Here is a 21,156-nt window from a genome sequence, read left to right as displayed (position 1 = left end):
GTTTTTTTTACTTGACTAATTTTATTAAATGACATTATTTTCCTTTTTTGGCTACTTGTCTTTATTTTGTTGTTCTTGTTACACTTCATATGTAACTCCCCTCCTGTCTCCCTCTGTTCTCTCTCTCTCTCTCTCTCTCTCTCTCTCTTTACCAACTTCCCCCACTCCATTTGTCACTCTCTTGCACCACTTGTTTGCCAATTTGTACCCCATTCTCTCTCTTTCTCCCCAATTTTCATTTATAATCTCTATATTGTTCTTTGTACATTTAGCATCCCCCTTAAAGGTAATACAAAGTTAGGGGAAATATTGAAAATTGGGTGGGTATAGTGATTCTATACCATTTTTGATATATTTGGATGCCCCTATGATGTATTATAAGCACTAGAAAAATTATCCCCTAAAATACTTCTGCGTTTGAGAAAAATTGAATATAAAAAATTACCGGTGCTCCCGGTAAATTTTGATGAATTTCAAATAGCTCCTACGGTCGTACAATGGTAGCTGCGGCCATGAACATCTCGGAATATGAAGTTGGGATATATAATTTCCAAACGGGAAAAGCTAATCGATCGATTTTAGTCAAACATCGTTTCATAGCTTAATTAATATCTTGACCTTGAGAGGGAGCTATACAACATCAAGAGTTTATTATTTATAATTTCATAACTTTAGACTCTATTTCAACTGCGACAACGGTCACTAAATCGCAAATGCTTCCAATTAATATGTTCATTTGAACCAAGTTTATAACCCCATACCAAAACTTTGTATTACCTTTAAACTCTTGTTAATCATTATATTGTTCGTTATACATTTGGCCACCCATTCCCCTCATTCTCTCTATCTTACCCCCCCCCCCCCTCCACTCCATTCAGCATCCTCCTGCATCCTTTCTTGGCCCTTTATACCTCGCGTATCTCTCTAGTTTCTTCATTTTTCTTTTTATCCCATTCTCTCATTCCTTATTAAATCTCCCCTACTTCATCTCCCCTCTCCCGTTGGTTTAAATTATACATTTAGCATTTCATCACCCCCCCCCCCAATTTCTCTCGATCATTTTTTAAACCTCCCCACTCCGTTTTTTGTCATCTGTTTGCATCCCTTACTTTCTCTCTCTCTCTCTCTCTCGTGCATTGTACATTTCGTCCCCTATTTTTCTCTCATTCCTCCTTTCGCAAACCTCCCCCAATCAATTCGTCATCTTTTTGCACCCATTTTCTCTCTTTTCGTTATCACGCATTTAGCATTTACCCCCCCCCCCCCTCCTTCTCTCGTTCATTCGTTAACGCCCCCCCCCCCCCATGGCCATTTGTCATTTCTCCATTTCTCCTCTTTCCTCTTACGCCTCCCCCTCTTTGGTCATGTCATCTAACCACCCCCTCCCCTCCACTCTTCTCTCTCTCTGTTCACTGACACTTTAGGCATAAGATGAACTACATAAGATTTTAAAAAGTACGATAAAATTTTATTAAGTAAAGTTTAACGGATCAAAAAATGCAAAAACCTTGCAGAATGACTTCTTCACAACATAAACCGATCCGTGAATACATTACAATGTCCTCTTTGATATCAGAATGAAAGATATAAACACTAAAAACTTTGAATTTCAGAACTTTATTCTCTTTTAGTCTTTTTTTTTTAAGTGCAAAGGGCCAGAACAACCGACCTCTTTGGTCAATGAGGGAGGTCCCTGGGCCTTGCAAAAATGTATTGCTGATCGGTCTGAGCTGTGGTCCTCTTGCTAAAATTACACAACTTGTGACATCACTACCGAAAGACCTATTTTTGATGATGTACAGAGAGGGCCACCTGATACCATCACACATGACATGTCCCCTCCCTAATGGAAGTGTTTTAATTGCGATTTTAATGAAGATTTCTCTAGCCTAGAGTAAACGGGACAGCACAATGAGTTTTCCCGGCGATGGTGTCACTAATGAAGACAATTATGGCTTTTTTTGCCTCAGTGACAGATTCAACTATTTGTAATTCTTCCAAATATTTTGTTTTGCAATTTTCAGCAAGTTGTAAGAAGTATCATATATGTAACTTGATACATGTCATATTTATCTCTATCCTTCTCTCTTAATCCATTGATCTCTGTTGCGGTCACTGTGTCCCTCCTCATACTACATCTCTCGCTCTCTCTCTCACTCATTACCCCAACCCCCTCTTTTTCTTGTTACCTTAAACCCCCCCCCCCCTCCCCCATGCTCTTTCTCTATATGTCTCAATCCATACTTGCAATCTCTCTAGTCCTCCTTGTACTACACGACTCCCTCCTCTTTATTACCCTAATCCCCCTCTCATTACCTCATCCCCATGTTCTCTCTTTCTCTCTATCCTTTCTTCATGTGTATATGTTGATCCATTGAGTGCGGTCTCTCTATACCACTTCTCATTGTCACTCGCTTTATCTGTCTTCCTTTCATACCCTTTGAACATACATCCATCATGACTGATTTCTAATATCATAATGTTCCAAGTATTCATTCGACCAAGAGCTTGTTTTGTTTTTTGTTTTTTGTTTTCACTTCAAAGCAGTCAATTGGAAGAGTAGTATCAACTATTCTGCTTATTTAATACACTTTATTTCTCTGCACAATACAATTATGTTTTTATGAATTTCCAATGAACATTGTGTTTTGGTTAAAATTTGAAATTAAACCAAATAAAACAAAAAATTGTGCTACCGGGTTTTCTTTTGTTGTTGTTCTCAATTAAACATTCGTCATCATAAAGGAAAATGAATGTTTGTGTTTGCGTAACCTTCATTTCACCTCACAACTCTGAAAGATAAGGAAGAAGCATCGGAACAATAATACATTTATGTGAATAGGGTAGGCTCTCAACATAGGCCAGTCCCTGAGCAATTGTTACTTCATATTCCCCAATTGTCTATAATGCTTTATCGATCATTATGATACATGTACCAAGAGGTGAAGCGCAATGTCATATTTCGCGGATAGCATGGGATATTTCTTCAGATAATCAATGATTCTCACATCACTGACCTGGTTGCTTTCTTAGCATTCAGGTAAAACAATCATCGATCATAATCAATCATCATGTTTCTTTTTATAGACAAAGTATGGTCAAGCCGACGGGATGAAAACCATGAAAGGAACAATATGAAGGACAGAAAAGCAAAAAGGGACAACCAAATCGAAGATGATCTGTCGAGTACCCTCTCACGTCATCATGAAGAACAGCTTTCCGCGTAAGCAAGATTTCAGACGGCAATATCCTTATAAGGTCAAGTGATACAAATGTTGTCATCATCTTGGTTTGGTTCTGTGGGAGGTCGACAGGGATATCCATCATTAAGGACAATGGTCAGACAATAATATCTCGGATGTAGCTACCCTTCTTGAAATGAAAAAAACTAGTGTGACAGAAGCCCGGAATTGTTTTCATGCACAGACTGGGAGTGACTTGGCATCATTTTCTAGAGGAGTACAGTCTAGCCCAAAGAACCACTGGGGTAAAAAGGATGGAAAAATAACGGGGACAACTAACAGTAATGTGATCTGCTGAGCGATCATATATCGAGGCCAATACTCCTATAGCTTTTCAGGCAACCAATATTGTCAATATTCTTGAAGGATTGAGTGAAAGAGAGGTCTTCATCCTGGTTTGGTTCTGTGGGAGGTCAACAAGGGTCAACAAGGACAATGGGTCTGGCAAAAACAGGAGATACACGACATCTCAGGTGTAGCTGCCCTTCTGGAGAGGAATTTACTGATGTAACGAATGCACAGGATGGTCTTCATGGCTTCGACTCGCAAGTTGAATCCCTTTAGGTCAAGCCAAATGAATTGAGAACAATCGGATGGATAAATAAAAGGGACAATCAACTAGAAGTAGATCTGCAGAGTTCTTTCTGATGACATTACAACAGAATCACAGACTCTCATAGTAGCATATCATGCCAAGAAGATTGCAGATGACATTATCTTTGTGAAGTCCACAGCATGGAAACCACAGCAACACACATTGAAGTGCTCTGATCAGCAGTGATCACTATCACTAACAAGCATGGAAGTAATACCCGCTATCATATCATTCGCCTTGGTTGTGGATGAATAAGCACATTTGTTGAGGTGAGAAGTGCTGTCTCGCAAAATTGAAGCAAATACTGGTAAAGTATCCCCTCTTCCCTCGTTTGCAAAGACATGATGGGTAATCAGATAAAAAGAGCACACTACGTCGCCGAAGTAGAAGAGGGCCGATCAGAAAGACCAAAGTAGTGGGGCTAGAGCCTTAGACTATGGCTGGAAATCAACTGACCACTGCCTCGATCCAGAGTGGTACACAGCCAGAATTGCAGTCCCAGAGTCACTCAGAAGTTCACCTATCACAGAGGACTGTGACAGCATCCAGGTTGAGAAGTGATCAGATGATGCTTGGAGTGAAGAAAGTCATGACAGCGATGCCAGAATCAATGATGAAGAAGACTCGTAATATTGCATGCTATCTGCGAATTATGACATTGCGCTTTACTTTCTTGATATTTGCACTGAGATAATCGATTAAGCATTTTTTTTTTCACAATAGAGAATAAACCTTTAAGCACACAATGCTCATAAAAAGTGGGTAAAAAGTAGTAACCGGAATTGATTATACAAATCTTGGCGGACTAGCCCATATATATTGAGCATCGACCCTATACACGAGGAGTATTTATCGTTCCAATGCTTTCAATATTTTCCTTTATCTTTACACATTCTGAGGTTACATGACGGATACGCAATCACAAACGTTAGGTCTCCCATTATGGAGAATGAGTAGAGAACCAAGATTTTAAAAATATTTACCCAAAGTAGCCTGTTCAGTTGGAAATCCATAGAAACATAACCATAAATGTACATAAACAGAGTATATTGATATAGCAAATCAGTTGATACTGCTCCTCCATAGGGCTCTGCATTCAATTTGTAAAATGATCGAAAATCAAAGTACTTAATAATAAAAATCTCTGATAAGCACAATTTTTGCAGACTTCTTAGAACATTATCATATCAGTCATGATGGATGTATGTCCAAAGGGTATGAAAGGAAGATAAAGAAAGCGAGTGACAATGAGGAGTGGTATAGAGAAACCGCAATCAATGAATAAACATGTCAAAAGGATAAAGAGAGAGAGAAAGGGGTGAGGTAATGAGAGGGGGTTGAGGGTAATAAGAGTAGGGGGTGGTGTAGTACAAGGAGGGCTAGAGAGACTGCAAAATAGATCGATGGATTGAGACATATAGAGAAAGAGCATTGGGGGGGGGGGGGGTTGAGGCAACAAGAAAGAGAGGGGGTTGGCGTAATGAGTGAGAGAGAGAGAGATGTAGTATGAGGAGGGACACAGTGACCGCAAAAGAGATCAATGGACAGAGAAAGAGAGAAGAGGGGGTTACATAAATATGACATATCAATAAGTTACATGTATGACATTTCTTACAACTTGTTGAACATTGCAAATAAAAAGCTATTTAGAAGAATTACAAATATTTGAATCTGTCACTGAGGCAAAAAGCCATAATTGTCTCCATCAGTGACACCATCGCCAGGAAATCCCATTGAGCTGTCTCGTTTACTCTAGGCTAGACAAAATATCATTAAGATTGCAATTAAAACACCAACATTAGGAAGGTGACATGTCATGTGTGATGGTATCATGTGTTCCTCTCTATACATCCATCAAAAAATGGGTCTTTCGGTAGTGATGCCACAAATTGTGTGATTTTGGCAAGAAGACCACAGCTCAGACCGGCAGCAATACATTTTTGCAAGGTCCAGGGACCTCCCTCATTGTCCAAAGAGGTCAGTTGTTCTAGCAAAGGCAATTGAATAAATCTTCTGGGCTGCCGGTCTAACAATGTTTACCCAAGAATAAAAGGGGTTACAAAATCATGAATACAATACATGTATATCGAGGAGTCAGTGACACAAAGTTACAAAGACGTAACTCCATTTTGGCCATTTTGAGAAAAAGTGGTTTTGTGTCACTGAACACTTGGGCATTTAGTCTATGTTTCACTAGCCATTGACTTCAATGGGGTGTTGGGTGGAGTTTAAACTTTGTGTTTCCCTGAATGCCCACATTTTTTCTGAACATTTTGATATCAAATACTCATTTTGGCAATATATGGTTACGTCTTTGTGTCACTGAACCCTCAATATGGTCTTCATATAGTGTACTATGGGGCAGGTCCAAGCTACTTAACATGTGACATACAGGACATATCAGAACTTACACATTATAAGCAATTGTCATGATGTCATAATGAAATATACAAATTATTAAAAAAATGCACTGATAGTATAGCTTTTTGTGAGATTTTCACAAAATTTTGTTTTTAACAAAGACCTTTTTAACAAGGTTTTGAATGCATATGTGGCATGAAGTATATTGACCGGAGAAAAGATAATATTTTCTAAACCAAAATATCAGTTATCATCAAAATGATCTTCTGAAGTTTAAAGGACATATTTGTCTTTAAAAATAAGGATACACTTCATTATTTCATCCAGAAAATTTTGTAATGGCACTCAACATTTATTTTTCTAAGGTATTACAAATCTATAAACTGCTTTGAAAATTATAAGGGACTATCTGATCTATTCTTAAACAGTATTATTAGTTTTTGGCAGACTGTACATGCCATAACTAGTATCCAACAAAAGTGAGTACATGCACACACCTATCATTATGCTGGATATTTCGATTTCAAAACTTTTTACAAATTGTATTAAAAACCCAAGCCTTAAATCCCCACTGCACTACTTGTTGCTACTTGCGCCCTCTATATAGCAAACAATGCCTAATTGGTGACCATTGGTCCCCCATGATCCCCTTTTTCTTATGTTAATTGAGAGCTGATTTGATGAGATAACCACCTGTCAGTGACCATGCATGGATGTCTAATCCCTCCTGGCCAAACTAGTGCAGTGGGGCTTTAACAAAAAGGTTGTGTTCTGGTAAAGGTGAGAAATAAATTGGAAGCTTTCTCATTCTTTTTGTCAGTGCAGAAGAATATCATAGAAGAAATGTCTACTGGAAGGGATTACTATTGATATACCCTCATATAAAAAGGTGATATGTCCCATACATACATTTTTGTGTGCCGTGCATGAGACTGTCAGGATTTAGGAAGATTCAATTTGTTATCATTTTGATTTGCATCAAATCTCATGTCCTACATTATCAACCTTTCCTAAATTGCTTCCAGTTTCATTTAAAAAAAAATCGCAGAACCAGAACCCAACTTATCTTTAATACTTTCTTGTAATGCAAAAAAACTCACTTAATTAGCATAATCAACAATTTTCAAGCTCAGTTTTTCACAATGTTCATATATATTTATACCCACCCCCCCCCCCCCAAGCATGAAAGAAATCTAAATTCAACTTGAATAAGTCACACATAAAAAAATACTATGTCCTGTATGTCACACTACAACATTTTCACTATAAATAATAAGCCCAGAATTCAGTAATTACATGTCGTAATTTAGGAACATATAATAAAATATTTTCACTTCATAGGTGAAGTCCACCCTGGTGTTTAAACATAAAGATTATAGAAAATGAAAATTAATAAGTGTCCTATTTCTTTGTTATGGTATTTATTTTGTACACATGATACAGGGGTCTTGTAAAAGCATACAGTATATCAGTGGTGCATACTGTATGTTTAGAAACTTTCAGAAAAAAAAGAATTTATGATTTTATTGGTGCAGAGCAAATGGAATAAGGGTCTATAGGACCTCGTAAAATATTCCACAGATTTGCCAATTTGAGTTTGATTGATTACAATTTTTAAAAATTCAAATCTTTCTTATCTTTTATCAGATTCAGCTCAAACTTTCAATTACATGTATCATTATGTCTCTAATTTTTCTGCTACTGTTCAAACAAATTTTAAACCAGGGTGGAATTCCCCTTCAAATAGCAAACACTGTCCATTTTTTACATTCAAATAAGTTTGAAATATCGACACTTGAGGAAAATAAAGCTTGGACCCGCCCCTAAGAAATAGGGATATTTATTACTCCTAAATAACATTTCATATGAAAACACAGGAATAGTTGAGTTTTGTTGCAGAGGGCGCTACCTAATGAAAAACTGAGTGTCAAAGTTGAAAGAATGTACAATTTAAATGACAAAATCATCTTTGTTTGATCAAAATCGGTTCAAAGACAGTTGAAATATCCATAAATATAACGATTTCTATTATTTCTGGTGTCCAACAAAATTATTGATAATCTAAACCAGCCGTTTTATACGTTTTATTACAGCCAATGCTGATGATGTTGGCTTTTTGTTGGCTTTTTCGTGTTGGTATGATCGTATTAATGTCATAGCAAGTTTAGGTCCTAAAAGGGCAAAAGAAATGTCATAAATAAGAATAAGAGCAATAACCATGTACTTTGAAGGCACTTGCAGTCTGAAACAAGAACTCAACTATCCCTATAAACTCAAACTCCTAGGTCAGTACTCAATTCAATACTTATGTCTGAAATGGTATAGACCATGCATAAAATATTATATATATATTAAGGCTGTGCATAACAGTGTAATGAGGTACCCGAGTACACTCCCAGGCTCACAAGCGAATACTTGAATATTCGGACACCATGTTTTTTTATAATTTTTTTGAATTTTTTTGAATTTTTTTGAATTTTTTGATTTTTTGATTTTTTTTCTTCTTTTTTTCTTTTTTTGCCACTACCATACCACTCGGCAGTTTCCCAGGTCCCTCGCCGAAAACCATGCAATTTTACTTCGAGTTGCAGTTGAAGGCGCCGATTGAATAAGAATAATAACAGTAAACAATGCTGTTTTAAAAACCAAAGATGGCAGAATAATCCATTTTCCTCCAAGTCCAAACAAAAATCTGGTCCCAGTTTCTGAAAGGTGAGTTTGACAGTGCTTGAGTTGGGAAACATTTTTACTGACAGTACCAAGCCAACGGCTGCCGCTCTCCCTGGAACGGGTAAGCCTGGACATTTTTTAATATTTTTTTTTAATTTTTTTTTTTTAATTTTTTTTTTTTTGCGGCCGAATATTTGGGTACAAGAAACCCGGGTAGTTGTCAACCGTGCGGGTACTCGAGCATTCGACTACCCGTCGCAGCCTTAATATATATGGATTCTGCTGCAGCAAACATTGATCTTGAATAAGCGTAGGGCTCGTGTTCATATCCTCACCACATGGAGCCAGTTCTGGAGGGCTGTCCTCGAGTCTGATGCTGGGAACTTTGAGAGAGCTTGGAAAGCATGGTCAGAGTACTTACAGAGGCAAAGACAACCATCTTGGTCAGGTGTAGGGCTCTTGTTCATATCATCACTGCATGGACCATATCTTGGAGATCTCTTCTGGAGTCCGGATGCTGGTAATGATGGGAACTTTCAGAGGACACAACTGAAAGAGCTTGGGCAGCTATGGCAAAGACACAGTCCCAACCTTGATCAAGCATAGGGTTCATGTCCATATCCTCTCTGCATGGACCATGTTCTGGAGGGCTGTCCTCAAGTCTGATGCTGGGAAAGCTGAGAGACCTTGGAGAGCAGTGTGAGAGTAGCTCAAACAGAGACTCTTGTCTTTATCAAGGGTGGGGCTTTGACGAATCTCAGGTATCAGCTGTAAAAAAGAAGAAGTAGAAAATGGAGGTTAAATGATGGATTCCTTAAGAGCAAAATCATTGTTCTGTCCAGAGAAAACAAGACACAGAAGCAGTGAGCACTTAATAAGCTTCCAAAAGCAATGTGGTAAATAACAAATGAGCTCTGGTAAAAAACAAAAAAAATTGTTAAAATTGCATTTAAACAACAACAAATCGTGAAACAGTTCCGGCGAACAAAAAAAGTATTGTTTAAACTGATACTATCTATATCAGGGTTTCTCAATCATTTTCGCTGATGTGTTTCCCATGAAAGCTAAAAGCTCCGAAACATGGGATGCCATTCGCGATAAAATTCTTAGGGTCATTCGTATACTTCAAATCAAGTAGAACAATTTACTATTAATTGCTGAAAAGCTGGCGAAAAATTAAAAATTATTTAATTTCCTTTCAGACACAATCTACTAACATTTACAGTAATGAGTACACTGGTAATACTGAAGAAAGTGATGCTTGTTCTAATATGTCTATGTCTGATCCAAGGGGAACAGTTACAATTTATTTTTAAAAAGCAGAGCCTCACGGTGGTCCGGATGAAAATGCATGGCCGTCCAGACTTTGTGAAGACCTGATCTATATGATCTCTACTCTTTAGCAATGAGAGACTAGGGTAATTCCATAACAAGAACAAATAAGATATACCGGTAGTCAAATAGTAGATTTAAGATACATGTAGATGCGGTAAGCACAAACAAATGTATCACTTCTGTGACATTTAATTTTACGGTACTCTATTTCTTGTAATATGCCAACAACTAAATGAATATATAACGGTCAATATTGCAAATTGTTTCTTTAGTTTCACACAAAGCACAAATAAAACTTTACAGTTCGAGTTTAAAAACAGGGGGAAAGATCTAAATTTGCATGATATTTACTGAGCTGCCAAGTTATGTCAAAGCTTTGCAGTAATCTCAAATCTTAAACAAAAATCACTTATTTTCAGACAAAATCAGCCTTGGTTTTTGTTTGACCTACCTCTGAACTGGGTGTGGGTCTCGTTCGGTAGTTTGCTGCCCCAAACATCCCGGCGGTCATCGTGACCTACATGTAGGCTGAAGGGGGTGGTGGTGACCCCTACAGGATGAAAGGGCAGGTGGTGGCATGGGAGAGGGCACTCATAGGGATGGTATTTGCCTAGGAATACAAAAGATACAACATATTCAATAACAGCAAGTGATTATCAAATAAAAAAGCTTAAAAGTTTAAATACATGTATTTCAATAACAAAAACAGGTTTGTGATTAAAGTGCTTACTGGTAACTTTATAGCGTACTTATCACCTACAAACATCTTGCTCTGTATGGTATGGGTTCAATGTCGCTATACTGTATTAATTTATGAGCTCCAAATATTAATTTCTACAAAAAGATAATGCAAATCTAAATACACTCTCATTTTACATATAAGCAACTTATAAGTACACTATTCACACATATATGTGCTCACATAAAATATGGCATGGAATGGAACCAAAGCCTAGTGATTTGGGTTTCAGGCACAGAGATTACTCTTTATTCTCTTTATGCTCCTTGACCATTAACCCAGAGAATGCCAGGTAAAGGTTTTTTTAAAGTTAATTTTATGCATTCCAGCTGTACACAGATTTTGTGGGTAATTGGTCCCCTTTAATGATTATTATCATTGTAATAAACCTGATAGAATTAATAATGAAAATTGTAATGTACCGGATATGGCAAACTTGATTAACATTTCTATTTGTTGGATCTATTTCAAATATATACATCATACTTAATTGTCCTCCATTATTTCCATTTTACCTTGCACATTTTGGTAATATTTTGTGTAAACATACTTCTAGCATTCTGGGGCACTTTATGAGATTAAGATAAAAGTTGACACTAGATGGGTGTATTCCAGTGAGATCACTTGAATGTGAAGCGGTTCCAATGTTGGGGTTATAAGTTTTTAAATTTTTAATTTAATACAAGGTAGACTGGTAGATTGGAAACTAAGCAAAATGGACAAATTATTTGAAATGTTTACCTTGAGTAGAGGTTTCATGGTGTAGTGGTTCATTCACTTGACTCTCAATCCCGAGGGTTGTAGGTTCCAATCCCAGCCCAGCAATAATGATGATGATGATGGTGATGATGATGGCTTCGTGTATAGCACCTGTGTCCATCTCTGATGTGCGCTCATGGCGCTAGACATTAATCCACATTTGTCACTGTCCATCCACGTGCAAATGGGCAAGTGTCGGAGCAATAACAATTGCAGGGCCCTCAGGAAGAAGGACATTGATGCTGATGAGGCTTCCCTGGGTTTAAAAAATATATATATTCATCAATCCTATCACATGGACACTGGAGGAAATGTTGAATATTACTAAAAGTATAGCAGAAATAATTTATCTTACACAACCTAGTCAAACACATTAACATTTTTCCCCCTTCATTATGAGTGTACTCAAAGCTTGTAATTTGTAAACATCACATAAAATACATGTAAGGCAACCCCTCGGAGTGAATTTCAACTTCTATATTCTGGTGGGTCTATCTGTTACTCACTGGTATGTTAAATATGAGAGGAAAAAAGGAACCCAAATTAGTCACATGTTTAAAAATATTGAGCAGAAGTTTAATACAATATATTTTAAAACCATTCTACTAAAGATAAAAGCAGAAATGAAAGTTTTTGTTGTTGAAGTTTTCAATGTTTCGGTTTGCTTCACTCTACTTGGTGTCTCACTACATACCTCTTGACGTAGAATTAATATGAGTTCTCTCTTGCGTTGACCCAGGTACCTGCCGATTCTGAAGACTCTTCTTGGAGATGAAGGTGGAGCTGAGGCCAAGGTCTTCTAGGTACGGTGTGCCTCCAGTCCAGTGGTGTCACTTCATATTGACATTGTGTACGCATGATAGTTAGAAATTTTCTAAATATGTAATATTTTGGGGAAGTTTGCGAAGATATTCACAAATTTGAAAGAAAAACTTTTTTTTAAATCTTTATTTTGAAGAGTAAGGAATTCCATGAAAAGGGTTAGAAACTGCGACTCAAATATCACTTTATAAAGCAAATTCTATGAAAAGTATATACTAATTTGTATTTAAAAATACAAAAAATGGATATGTTTTTATGCAAAAAGGGTCCATATTTTGATGGAAACTTTTCTTGAATGGTCATTCTAAACTTGATAGCGATCGTGCGGTACCCCTTTCAATATGAAGTGACACCTTTGGGATCTCCAGCTACTGGCAAAAAATATCTGGGTTCTTGGTCGGCATGGTTGAGCTGTAAATTGATGGGAAAAAAGGAAATATTGGTTTAGTTTTGTCATATGTACAGTAGAATGTCACAAAGATTCACAATCGGCAGATGTATTTTCCAAGAATATGGATACCACTAAGTTTTAACTTTCTTTGCTTACATGTACATACGGTGTATTCAGTCTGTATACAATGTACAATGTTTAACATCGACAATGGCAGTGACAACTCTTATACATGATTCCTCTATACCTTAATTACAAAGATTTGAGAATTACAAAACACGTAACCCTGGCAGCTGTATGCTTGCCAAAGGTTGATAGCTACATGAAGGCCTAAAACCTAATTTTCATGAAATGTGCGTTTGGTGCGCTAAGTAGTACAAGAGGCCGAAAATTTGCATCTTCAAATGATCATGAGATGAACACCTGTATATAACAAAACTTTTTATTAGAGTTAATATTTTTCCAAGCTCTTCATGACAGCTACTAATGTTTTACTCATTGAGTGCATCACTCCGCCATGGACGGACGTGTACGATTTTAGCACTGATTGTTATCAGGTTTTGAGTAGAAATACAGCAGTAAATCAATTTACTCATCAATGACTCTATCTTCCATGGTCTTTGTGGATAGCATTCTTAACAGGATATTGAATCTTCCTCAGAGATATTTAATTGATGATCAGTGTTCGACCTTGTGATCATATGAAATCTGCTCCGCACGCATCACACCGTGAGCTACAACACTTGAAATTTCTTACCATCTCATGCATTACCTACGCTAAATCACAGCAACAGCCTAACTGAATCCACTGTTAATACCGTCTCGGCCGGTGTTTTAAAATTCAATATATTCTCTTTAAGATGATATAAATTTGGAATAATTTCATTCATGGGAAAAGGTTGCACTTTTTGCTTAAAAATGTTCCAAAAAACCCTTTCACGACACTTTCTCTATGGAGGTCAACCGATTTTCGCCCAAAATTTGTCAACTCTCCATACTCATCTTGGCTGTAGATCTGATTAGATGGCCGAATTGCACCGTCTCGCATATCAAATTAAAGCAGAGTGTTCAACGATTCCAGTCATGTATCATTCATTTTAATTGGATAAGAGGAAAAGGTTGCACTTTTGCATCCAATGATTTGCTGTCTCTCATGTATGCTCCTTTTTGCGCAAGAGCATGAAATATGCCACACTACACGAGTTCCATAGACTTTAGAGTTTGAGTTGACAACAAGAGATGAGAGGATTACAAGAATGGAAAAGGAAATTGAGCAATTGAGAGAGCATCAAGATGAAGCAGAACAATATTCGAGGAGGAATTGCCTTATTTTTCATGATCTGAATGAGAATGAAGATGAAAATACAAATGAAATTGTGAAAGGAGTCTGGGAGAAAAAAATTAGCATAAATCTACAAAATGGCGACATCGACAGGGCGCACCGACTGGGCGCAAAAAAGGGCAGGTCACGTGGTATAATCATACGGTTCACCAACTATGACCCCATAAACCGTGTGTATCGAACCCGGAACCTACTGAGAGATCTACCAGGAGTTCCCATCTTCATTCAGGAGAGTTTGACTACATATGTAGGTCAAGGTCTGAACTTTTCAAGGAAATTCAGTCAAACCACAAAAGCAAAGTCAAAAGCATCTGGACCCAAGATGGTCGCATACGTGTGTTAACCAACGGAGGTCATCGCCTTACGTTGACGAAGAAGTCTCATATAGTCAAACTTCAGTCTGCGGATTAACGTTACAATTGGTACAAATAAATTCATGGGCCATCCCGCCATCTTCTTTTTGTAAGTGTGTCTTTATGATTGTAAATGCATATTTGTTGATGTTTTTTTAATTGACGAAAAATAATTAAAATACAATATAATGGCACGGCGAGTGTTTATCAAAGAAACCCCCAGAACGTGAATCAACTCGACCTGTCTGTCAGCTAAAGACCAGACGTATGTCTATCAATCCAATTGAAGAATCAATTCAACCATGCGTCATAAGTAGGAAGACCGACCCTCCACACTTCCGTGATGCTGCCGAGCAACTAGTGACATTGAACCCAATTATTGACGAAAAGGCAAGGGATGCTGACTTCACGTGGAAGCTATTCCATAAACCTGAGGAACAAGAAGTGCCGGATGGATAGGCTTCAATGGCAAGATTTAGAGAACCCGTTCTCCATCTCAGACACGAGATGTGAAGCCACACAGAACTATTCACAGGCCTTCAGATAACGATGTTGTCTCCACATTTCTATGCAGATCTGTTGAGATGGTGGACAAGGTTATGGATTCTGACCATGGCGGAGGCCCATGCTCTGTCTAATCTAATCTTATCAGTTAATTGGCTCTGCCAGATACATACAGGTACATGTACATGACCCCAGTTTGGCAGGAATCAATCGGTCTGTTCTTGGGATAACGCGATCATGAGAACGGGTTATACGGATGTACGGACGGACGGACAACCAAAAAAAATTATGCCTACGGCTACTTCGTAACGGAGGAATACAAAATGAGAGATAACATATACACATTGGAACTTATACTAGGTATCACTAAAACCCAGAAACAACAAGCATGCCAATGCCATTCTTCTGACTAAAGACATCACATTCACCTTGTTAATTCTAGGACCAATTGAGTCAGAACTTACTTTAGTGAGGCCACGGCTTTTAGTTGAGGCTTCCTTGTCATCTCATGAGGCTCTTTGTGGCTCAGTGCTTGTTCCTTCACATCTGTGCGAAGAGGCCACTGCTCAATTCAAAATCTTCCAGTCTGGTGGTTCCCTCTTTCCAAGATGACCCCAGGTCAGGCTTGCTGGTAGGGGTTGTTAGTGTAGCAGTACAAGAAGGCTCCTTGTTCCAGGTTCCGAAAAGCCACTGCTCAATCCAAAATCTTCCAGTCTGGGGGTTCCTCCTTTCCATGATGACCCCAGGTCAGGCTTGTTCGTAGGGATTGTCAGTCTAGCAGGTCCTGTAAAAGAAGACTATACAAATGATTCATGTTTGCAAACTTGTGTACTAGTGAATATGCACTTCCCACAAGTTAAGTCACAATCGGATAATGAACGCGACTTTTCGATTTGTTGAGTTCAGTTGGTGACATAAAGGAAATAAAGGAACAGAACAATTTTAATAATTTGTAAGTCCGAAGATTTGGGAGATAACTGATTGTAAAACCAGGAATTTACGAGACATGAAACTGCCGCAAATTGTTAAGGATCGCTATTTGCACGGAAGGACACTTTTGGAAAATTGCAAAAATTTAGTGTTGTGTCTGTTATGATTCAATTATTTCACAGCATGAAAATTTTGTTAACTTGAAAACACTTACAAAAGCCACTAACATTTGATGCAAGTGACAGTCTCAGGTTCTACAGTAATTAGAAAGGGTAATTCCATATAACCTGCTTTTAGGAAACCTGAATGTCTCACAAACTTTCTTTCATTTCCTCACCATCATGTGTTGATGCATCAGGCTCTTCTTTGACGTTGTGTGTTCCCTTGGTCATCACAGCTTCTTTCTTCAAGATAACACTGTAAGGAACTCCTGAAAAGTAAATTACAATTACACTAATTACAATTTACAATCATATAGCATTCTTACAAACTAACTGTTGTTTCAGCTATAATGTACAGTACATGTAGGTCACCAAGCTGTGAAATGCAGGCAAACATGGTTTCTTGATAATAGACCACTTTGGTAATGCATTCAAATGAATGGACATTCTCTTACAACATACTACGCTGTGACAAGCTACTTGGTTCAGCTGTTTCAAACAGTTGAGCAGTTTCTTTTGTTAAGCAGCATTTGGTATGCATAAATTGTTGTTTGGTCAGATGAAGCTTGACTTATTATTCAAAAGAGTGACAATGACATAGAACTGCTTGCAAAAATCACAGATTTTAGATACTGGAGTGAAAAGACTTTCTGTTAAAGTAGATATTCATTGATTTTAAAAACTAACTTTATTTTCATTATTGCAAAGTTGAAACTTTGATTCGACAAGGTTATCAAAATTTAATGCTTTGAAACATTTAAAGTAATGGTTATTATAAATTACAAAATGCTTAAATACAGCCCCGGCATAGCACCTGAAGAGCTCTCCGAACGCTGCTGAGATGTGTGAGATCACAGTATAGACATGATTTGCACAAGCAGACGATGTCCCATGACATCTCACACATTTTCATCTTCTCTTGAGTTCTTTCTCTTACTTCCCTACCGTCAGGCTAAATGTACATGAATAATCTATTGCCTCACTCTAAACCCCGCGCATCGTTTTATTTTGATGACAAATGCAACGATACAAAAATTAAGGAATCTGTCGCTTGTAAACAAAATAAGACGCCATTGTATATTCAGCTGCACACACTGTGGTATGTTCGACGTTTCAAGAGGGAACAAATGCCGTCCTTAATATCATTCCGGGGGTATTTCAATTTGAAAGTCTGGTTTCTTTGATTGTTAATTAACTCCTACATGTATCTTGTGTATTTACAAGCAAATAATTTTAGTTATCAGAATCAGGTCATATCCCTTTTTGAATGGTTTGACATTTATATACACTACACTAAACTCATTATAATTGACAAATAATAGTTTTGCAATTGGGCAGGTCCAAGCTATTTGGATTGTGACGTACGGGACATTCAGAGACTTTAAACAAGAAATAACAACAGATGAAATTATTTATATGGCTATCTTTTGGTATGAGTCTGTGGCTGTTATGGGCTAGTTCGTTTAAGTTTTAGTTCTGACCAACTCTTTAGTTAATTTTTAATTTAATTAATGTGCCGCGTGATGTATGGGATGCTGCAAACCCCCACGTCACGCAGCACATTAATTACATTAAAAATTAATTAAAGAGTTGGTCAGAACTAAAACTTTCCACAAATGAACTAGCCCATAATAGCCACAGACTCATACCAAAAGATAGCCATATAAATAATTTCATCTGTTGTTATTTCTTATTTAAAGTCTCTGAATGTCCCTTACGTCACAATCCAAATAGCTTGGACTTGCCTAATTATGTTCATTCTTTATGGGATGTCGTCTGCTTGGGCAGTATTGTGATGTCATTAAAACATCGTTATTTTTCTGGCGAATCTCTCGTATATCCCAGCTGCTATGGAGGTGGTTGTATTTGTATTTTTATAAATCACCCGATATGTACATGTAGTTGACCTAAAACTTGTACGATGGCCATCTGTTAGCTTACCAGTTTCTAGTGATACATTACCGTAGTTGACATATTTGTGATTTTCTTTAAATTTCAACTTTAAGCAACTGTTGGCATTATACATGTATGTATTGTGAAAGACAAATATAAAAGCTTGCCCTATTATAACATGTACAGTTATACAGTGCATCTACAATGTAATATGCATTCTGACTGCTGAAATACAATTATTTTAACAGGTGAATTAAATATTTTGTATTGAGGCACTCAACAAAGACATATTAGGCCTACAGTTCATATGTAGATTAAATTTGGTTACATTACAAAATGGCCTACATACTTTCCCTTTCTCTCCTTTTCTTTTTTGACACTGTTGAGCATGACTGCCACTTCAATAGTGACAGCGGTTTTTGCCTGCAAACTAGAATGCTAGTGCTGTCCGAGTCTAAATTGTAAATGAATATTTTTCGGTTAGTGCAATAATTTAACTTCAGCAGCCTTGTTCCTTTTCATTTTCCTTTCTCTTTTATTTATTTATGTTTTACTCCCACTTAATTTATTTTCTTGATCCTGTCGCTTTCTCCTTTTTCCTTTTCTATTAACATTATCATTCTTCTAATTTTTTCCTAGAGTCTAGATCTTTTTAATCCTTCTCATTTCATGTACATGTACGTCCCTCTAATTCCTCTTTCTTTCTTGGCTACTTGTCTTTCCGTCCAATTCAGTTCAAGGCTTCATTTACTTTTCTCTCTCTCTCTTCGCCATGGCATTATCTTTCAACTTTCAAGTGACATTGGCCACTGGCACTATAGGCCTAGGCCTACTGTTTTTTCCTTCCTTCTCTCAGGACTTGCCCTTTTCCCTTCTCGTTTCTTCCTCTCCTTCCCTTCTATGTTGTCCTCCCTCCTCTTTCCTGGTTCTATCCTTCCCTTTTATGCCAACAGAGGTGACACATTTGCAGACAGAAATGTTTAGTGGGACTGGGTCACGTACGTCCTAGACAGAAAGAACTGTCTGATATGGGTCATTTCTTTAATAAAACTGACATTTGTTGACATTCTATAATCGGAGGTCTAGTGGAGCCAGCAAACTGCAAAGTCTCAGTGGAACAACCGACGATATAGAGAGACATGAAGCTTTAGTTTTGGTCTACGTACGTCCCTGTCATTAAATTTAAAGTTGAATTATTAATAATCTAGAAGTCTAGGCCTATTAACAACAATGGTTAAAAATGAAAAAGAGACAAGTTAAAACAATTTTAGAATACGTTGTGGAAAAACTAAAAATCAAATCATCCTAATAGATGTGTACGCACCTTCGAATGGACATGGTGTGATGGGCTGCATGTGCATCGGCATCGGCCAGCAGTCTTCGCAGCTCGGCTCAGCTCAGCTAGCGGGCAGAGTCCCCGCTGGCACGGAGATCTCCCGGCCCACGCCACGGCCTACTCCTAAACAAGACAAGCGCAGCGCTCTCTCAAGTATCATTTTTTAACGTTCTTTGCAATCCGTCTAAGTTCAATTATGATTGCTCAAAGACGTTTTCTCCATCAATTCTTCTGAATCTGCGATCTAAAGCTGCTAAGATACTTTTTATCAATCAATGGAAACTTCTAAAAAAGGAGTCGGTGGCCAATTTTCAGTTCCACTTTTGTACTCCCCGCGATAACATCTGTATATTTTATAGCCTCATTTCAAGACCTCATAGTGCGGTGTGCAGTGGGCAAAAAGATAGGCTCTGTGAAAACAGAAATCTTTGATATAATTTAAATTGAGAAAACAAGGATTAATGGTTCATTATCAAAATGACTCGTCATAATTATATGTGAGATATCTTGGGGAAAGGGTGTAATAATCTTTCTTTCTATAAATTCCACCTCTCTCTCTCAATCTCTATTCCCTCTCTCCCCTCCTTCGCTCTTTTTCTCTCCCTCCCTCTGCCCCCTTCACTCTCTTCCTCAATCCCCCTCCTTAATATCATTCTTTTGTCTGCTTTCATCCAGTTTTTGAATGCCGGTGTTTAAAAATATCTCTTACTCATTATCTTAACATAAAAGTCCAAGGCCTTTTAATTATTCTCAATCAGATGCATCAGTGCACAAATGAATATTTACACATAGTCATGAACAAAATCAAACATATCAAACAGAAAGAAAATCAACTATTTTCTTCAAATAAGCATTTTATTGTGTTGTGTAACAGAGATGTAAAAGATATAAATTGAATAAGGTTAATTAATAATTGATGTCATAGTACACAGTTAAGGACACAATGGTTCAGGAAATCATTAAAGAAGTTGGCCCACGATAAAACAGTATGTCTCGAGTAGGAATTACGGGAATGTATTCTAATACAATGCTGGTAACTAAAATATAGCAAAACTGTTAAGTACTAAATCTAACTTAAAGTTAACATATAAACAAATTCTTCAAGTTGGATAATTTGATACAAATCCAGTGCTTCTAAATCACAAGCTTCTTTCAACTTGGCAGTGCATATAGCACAAAGTATTTAAAGCCGGTCTACTATATAAATCAGGTTCTGATTTGAAACCAACATGAACAACAGACTAAATGCCTTGACTGCTGAACATACACATTGAGAATTCACACAAAAAGTCTTGAGATTAAAAGATAAAGAATGGACCACTTCATATCTTTCATTAATTTACAGAATAATGACATATTCTTTAGAAAAAGAACAATAAAATATCCATGCTATTTGGATATGTACAATGTACAATTATCGATAGGGATACAATGTAGAATACAGACATAGTAGTAATATTGATAAATATCAGGAAAAAATATATAAGCACAAATATTCAATAACAGGCCTCCTGAAATCCTTTATGATACAGGTCGATGAAATTTAATAAACAGTATTGTCACCATTTATGGTAGTTGCACATAGACACAAAAGAAAGAGCAGCTTTCAGTTTACAAGAAGAATATGATTAGTTGTAGTCTAATGTACAGGTTAAAATAGAACTATACAAAAATCAAAACAAAACTGTGCAACCTCCATTTGTTTGGCACAGTATTTAATTAT

The 21,156-nt window shown here is 37.2% G+C and overlaps 1 protein-coding gene and 1 long non-coding RNA gene across 2 annotated transcripts; both read right to left on the bottom strand.

Annotated features, from left to right (window-relative positions):
- Positions 1-9,081: 9,081 nt before the first annotated feature.
- On the bottom strand, positions 9,082-11,951 carry LOC105447081. Its single transcript, XM_011684728.2, has 3 exons — positions 11,684-11,951; positions 10,655-10,813; positions 9,082-9,636 (listed from the first exon to the last, which is right to left on the bottom strand). The coding sequence occupies exons 1-3, from the start codon at positions 11,820-11,822 to the stop codon at positions 9,626-9,628; spliced, it is 309 nt and encodes a 102-aa protein (XP_011683030.2). The 5' UTR covers positions 11,823-11,951; the 3' UTR covers positions 9,082-9,625.
- Positions 11,952-12,698: 747 nt separating this feature from the next.
- On the bottom strand, positions 12,699-19,774 carry LOC100894041. The gene is made up of 4 exons (XR_143695.3): positions 19,422-19,774; positions 16,381-16,473; positions 15,578-15,897; positions 12,699-12,934 (listed from the first exon to the last, which is right to left on the bottom strand). It is a non-coding gene; the product is annotated as an uncharacterized LOC100894041 (long non-coding RNA).
- Between the last annotated feature and the right edge of the window lie 1,382 nt (positions 19,775-21,156).

The sequence above is a fragment of the Strongylocentrotus purpuratus genome, unplaced genomic scaffold, assembly GCF_000002235.5.
Source record: "Strongylocentrotus purpuratus isolate Spur 01 unplaced genomic scaffold, Spur_5.0 spur5_scaffold_21, whole genome shotgun sequence".
NCBI classification, from domain to species: domain Eukaryota; kingdom Metazoa; phylum Echinodermata; class Echinoidea; order Camarodonta; family Strongylocentrotidae; genus Strongylocentrotus; species Strongylocentrotus purpuratus.
This window is presented reverse-complemented; position numbering and strand designations above follow the sequence as displayed.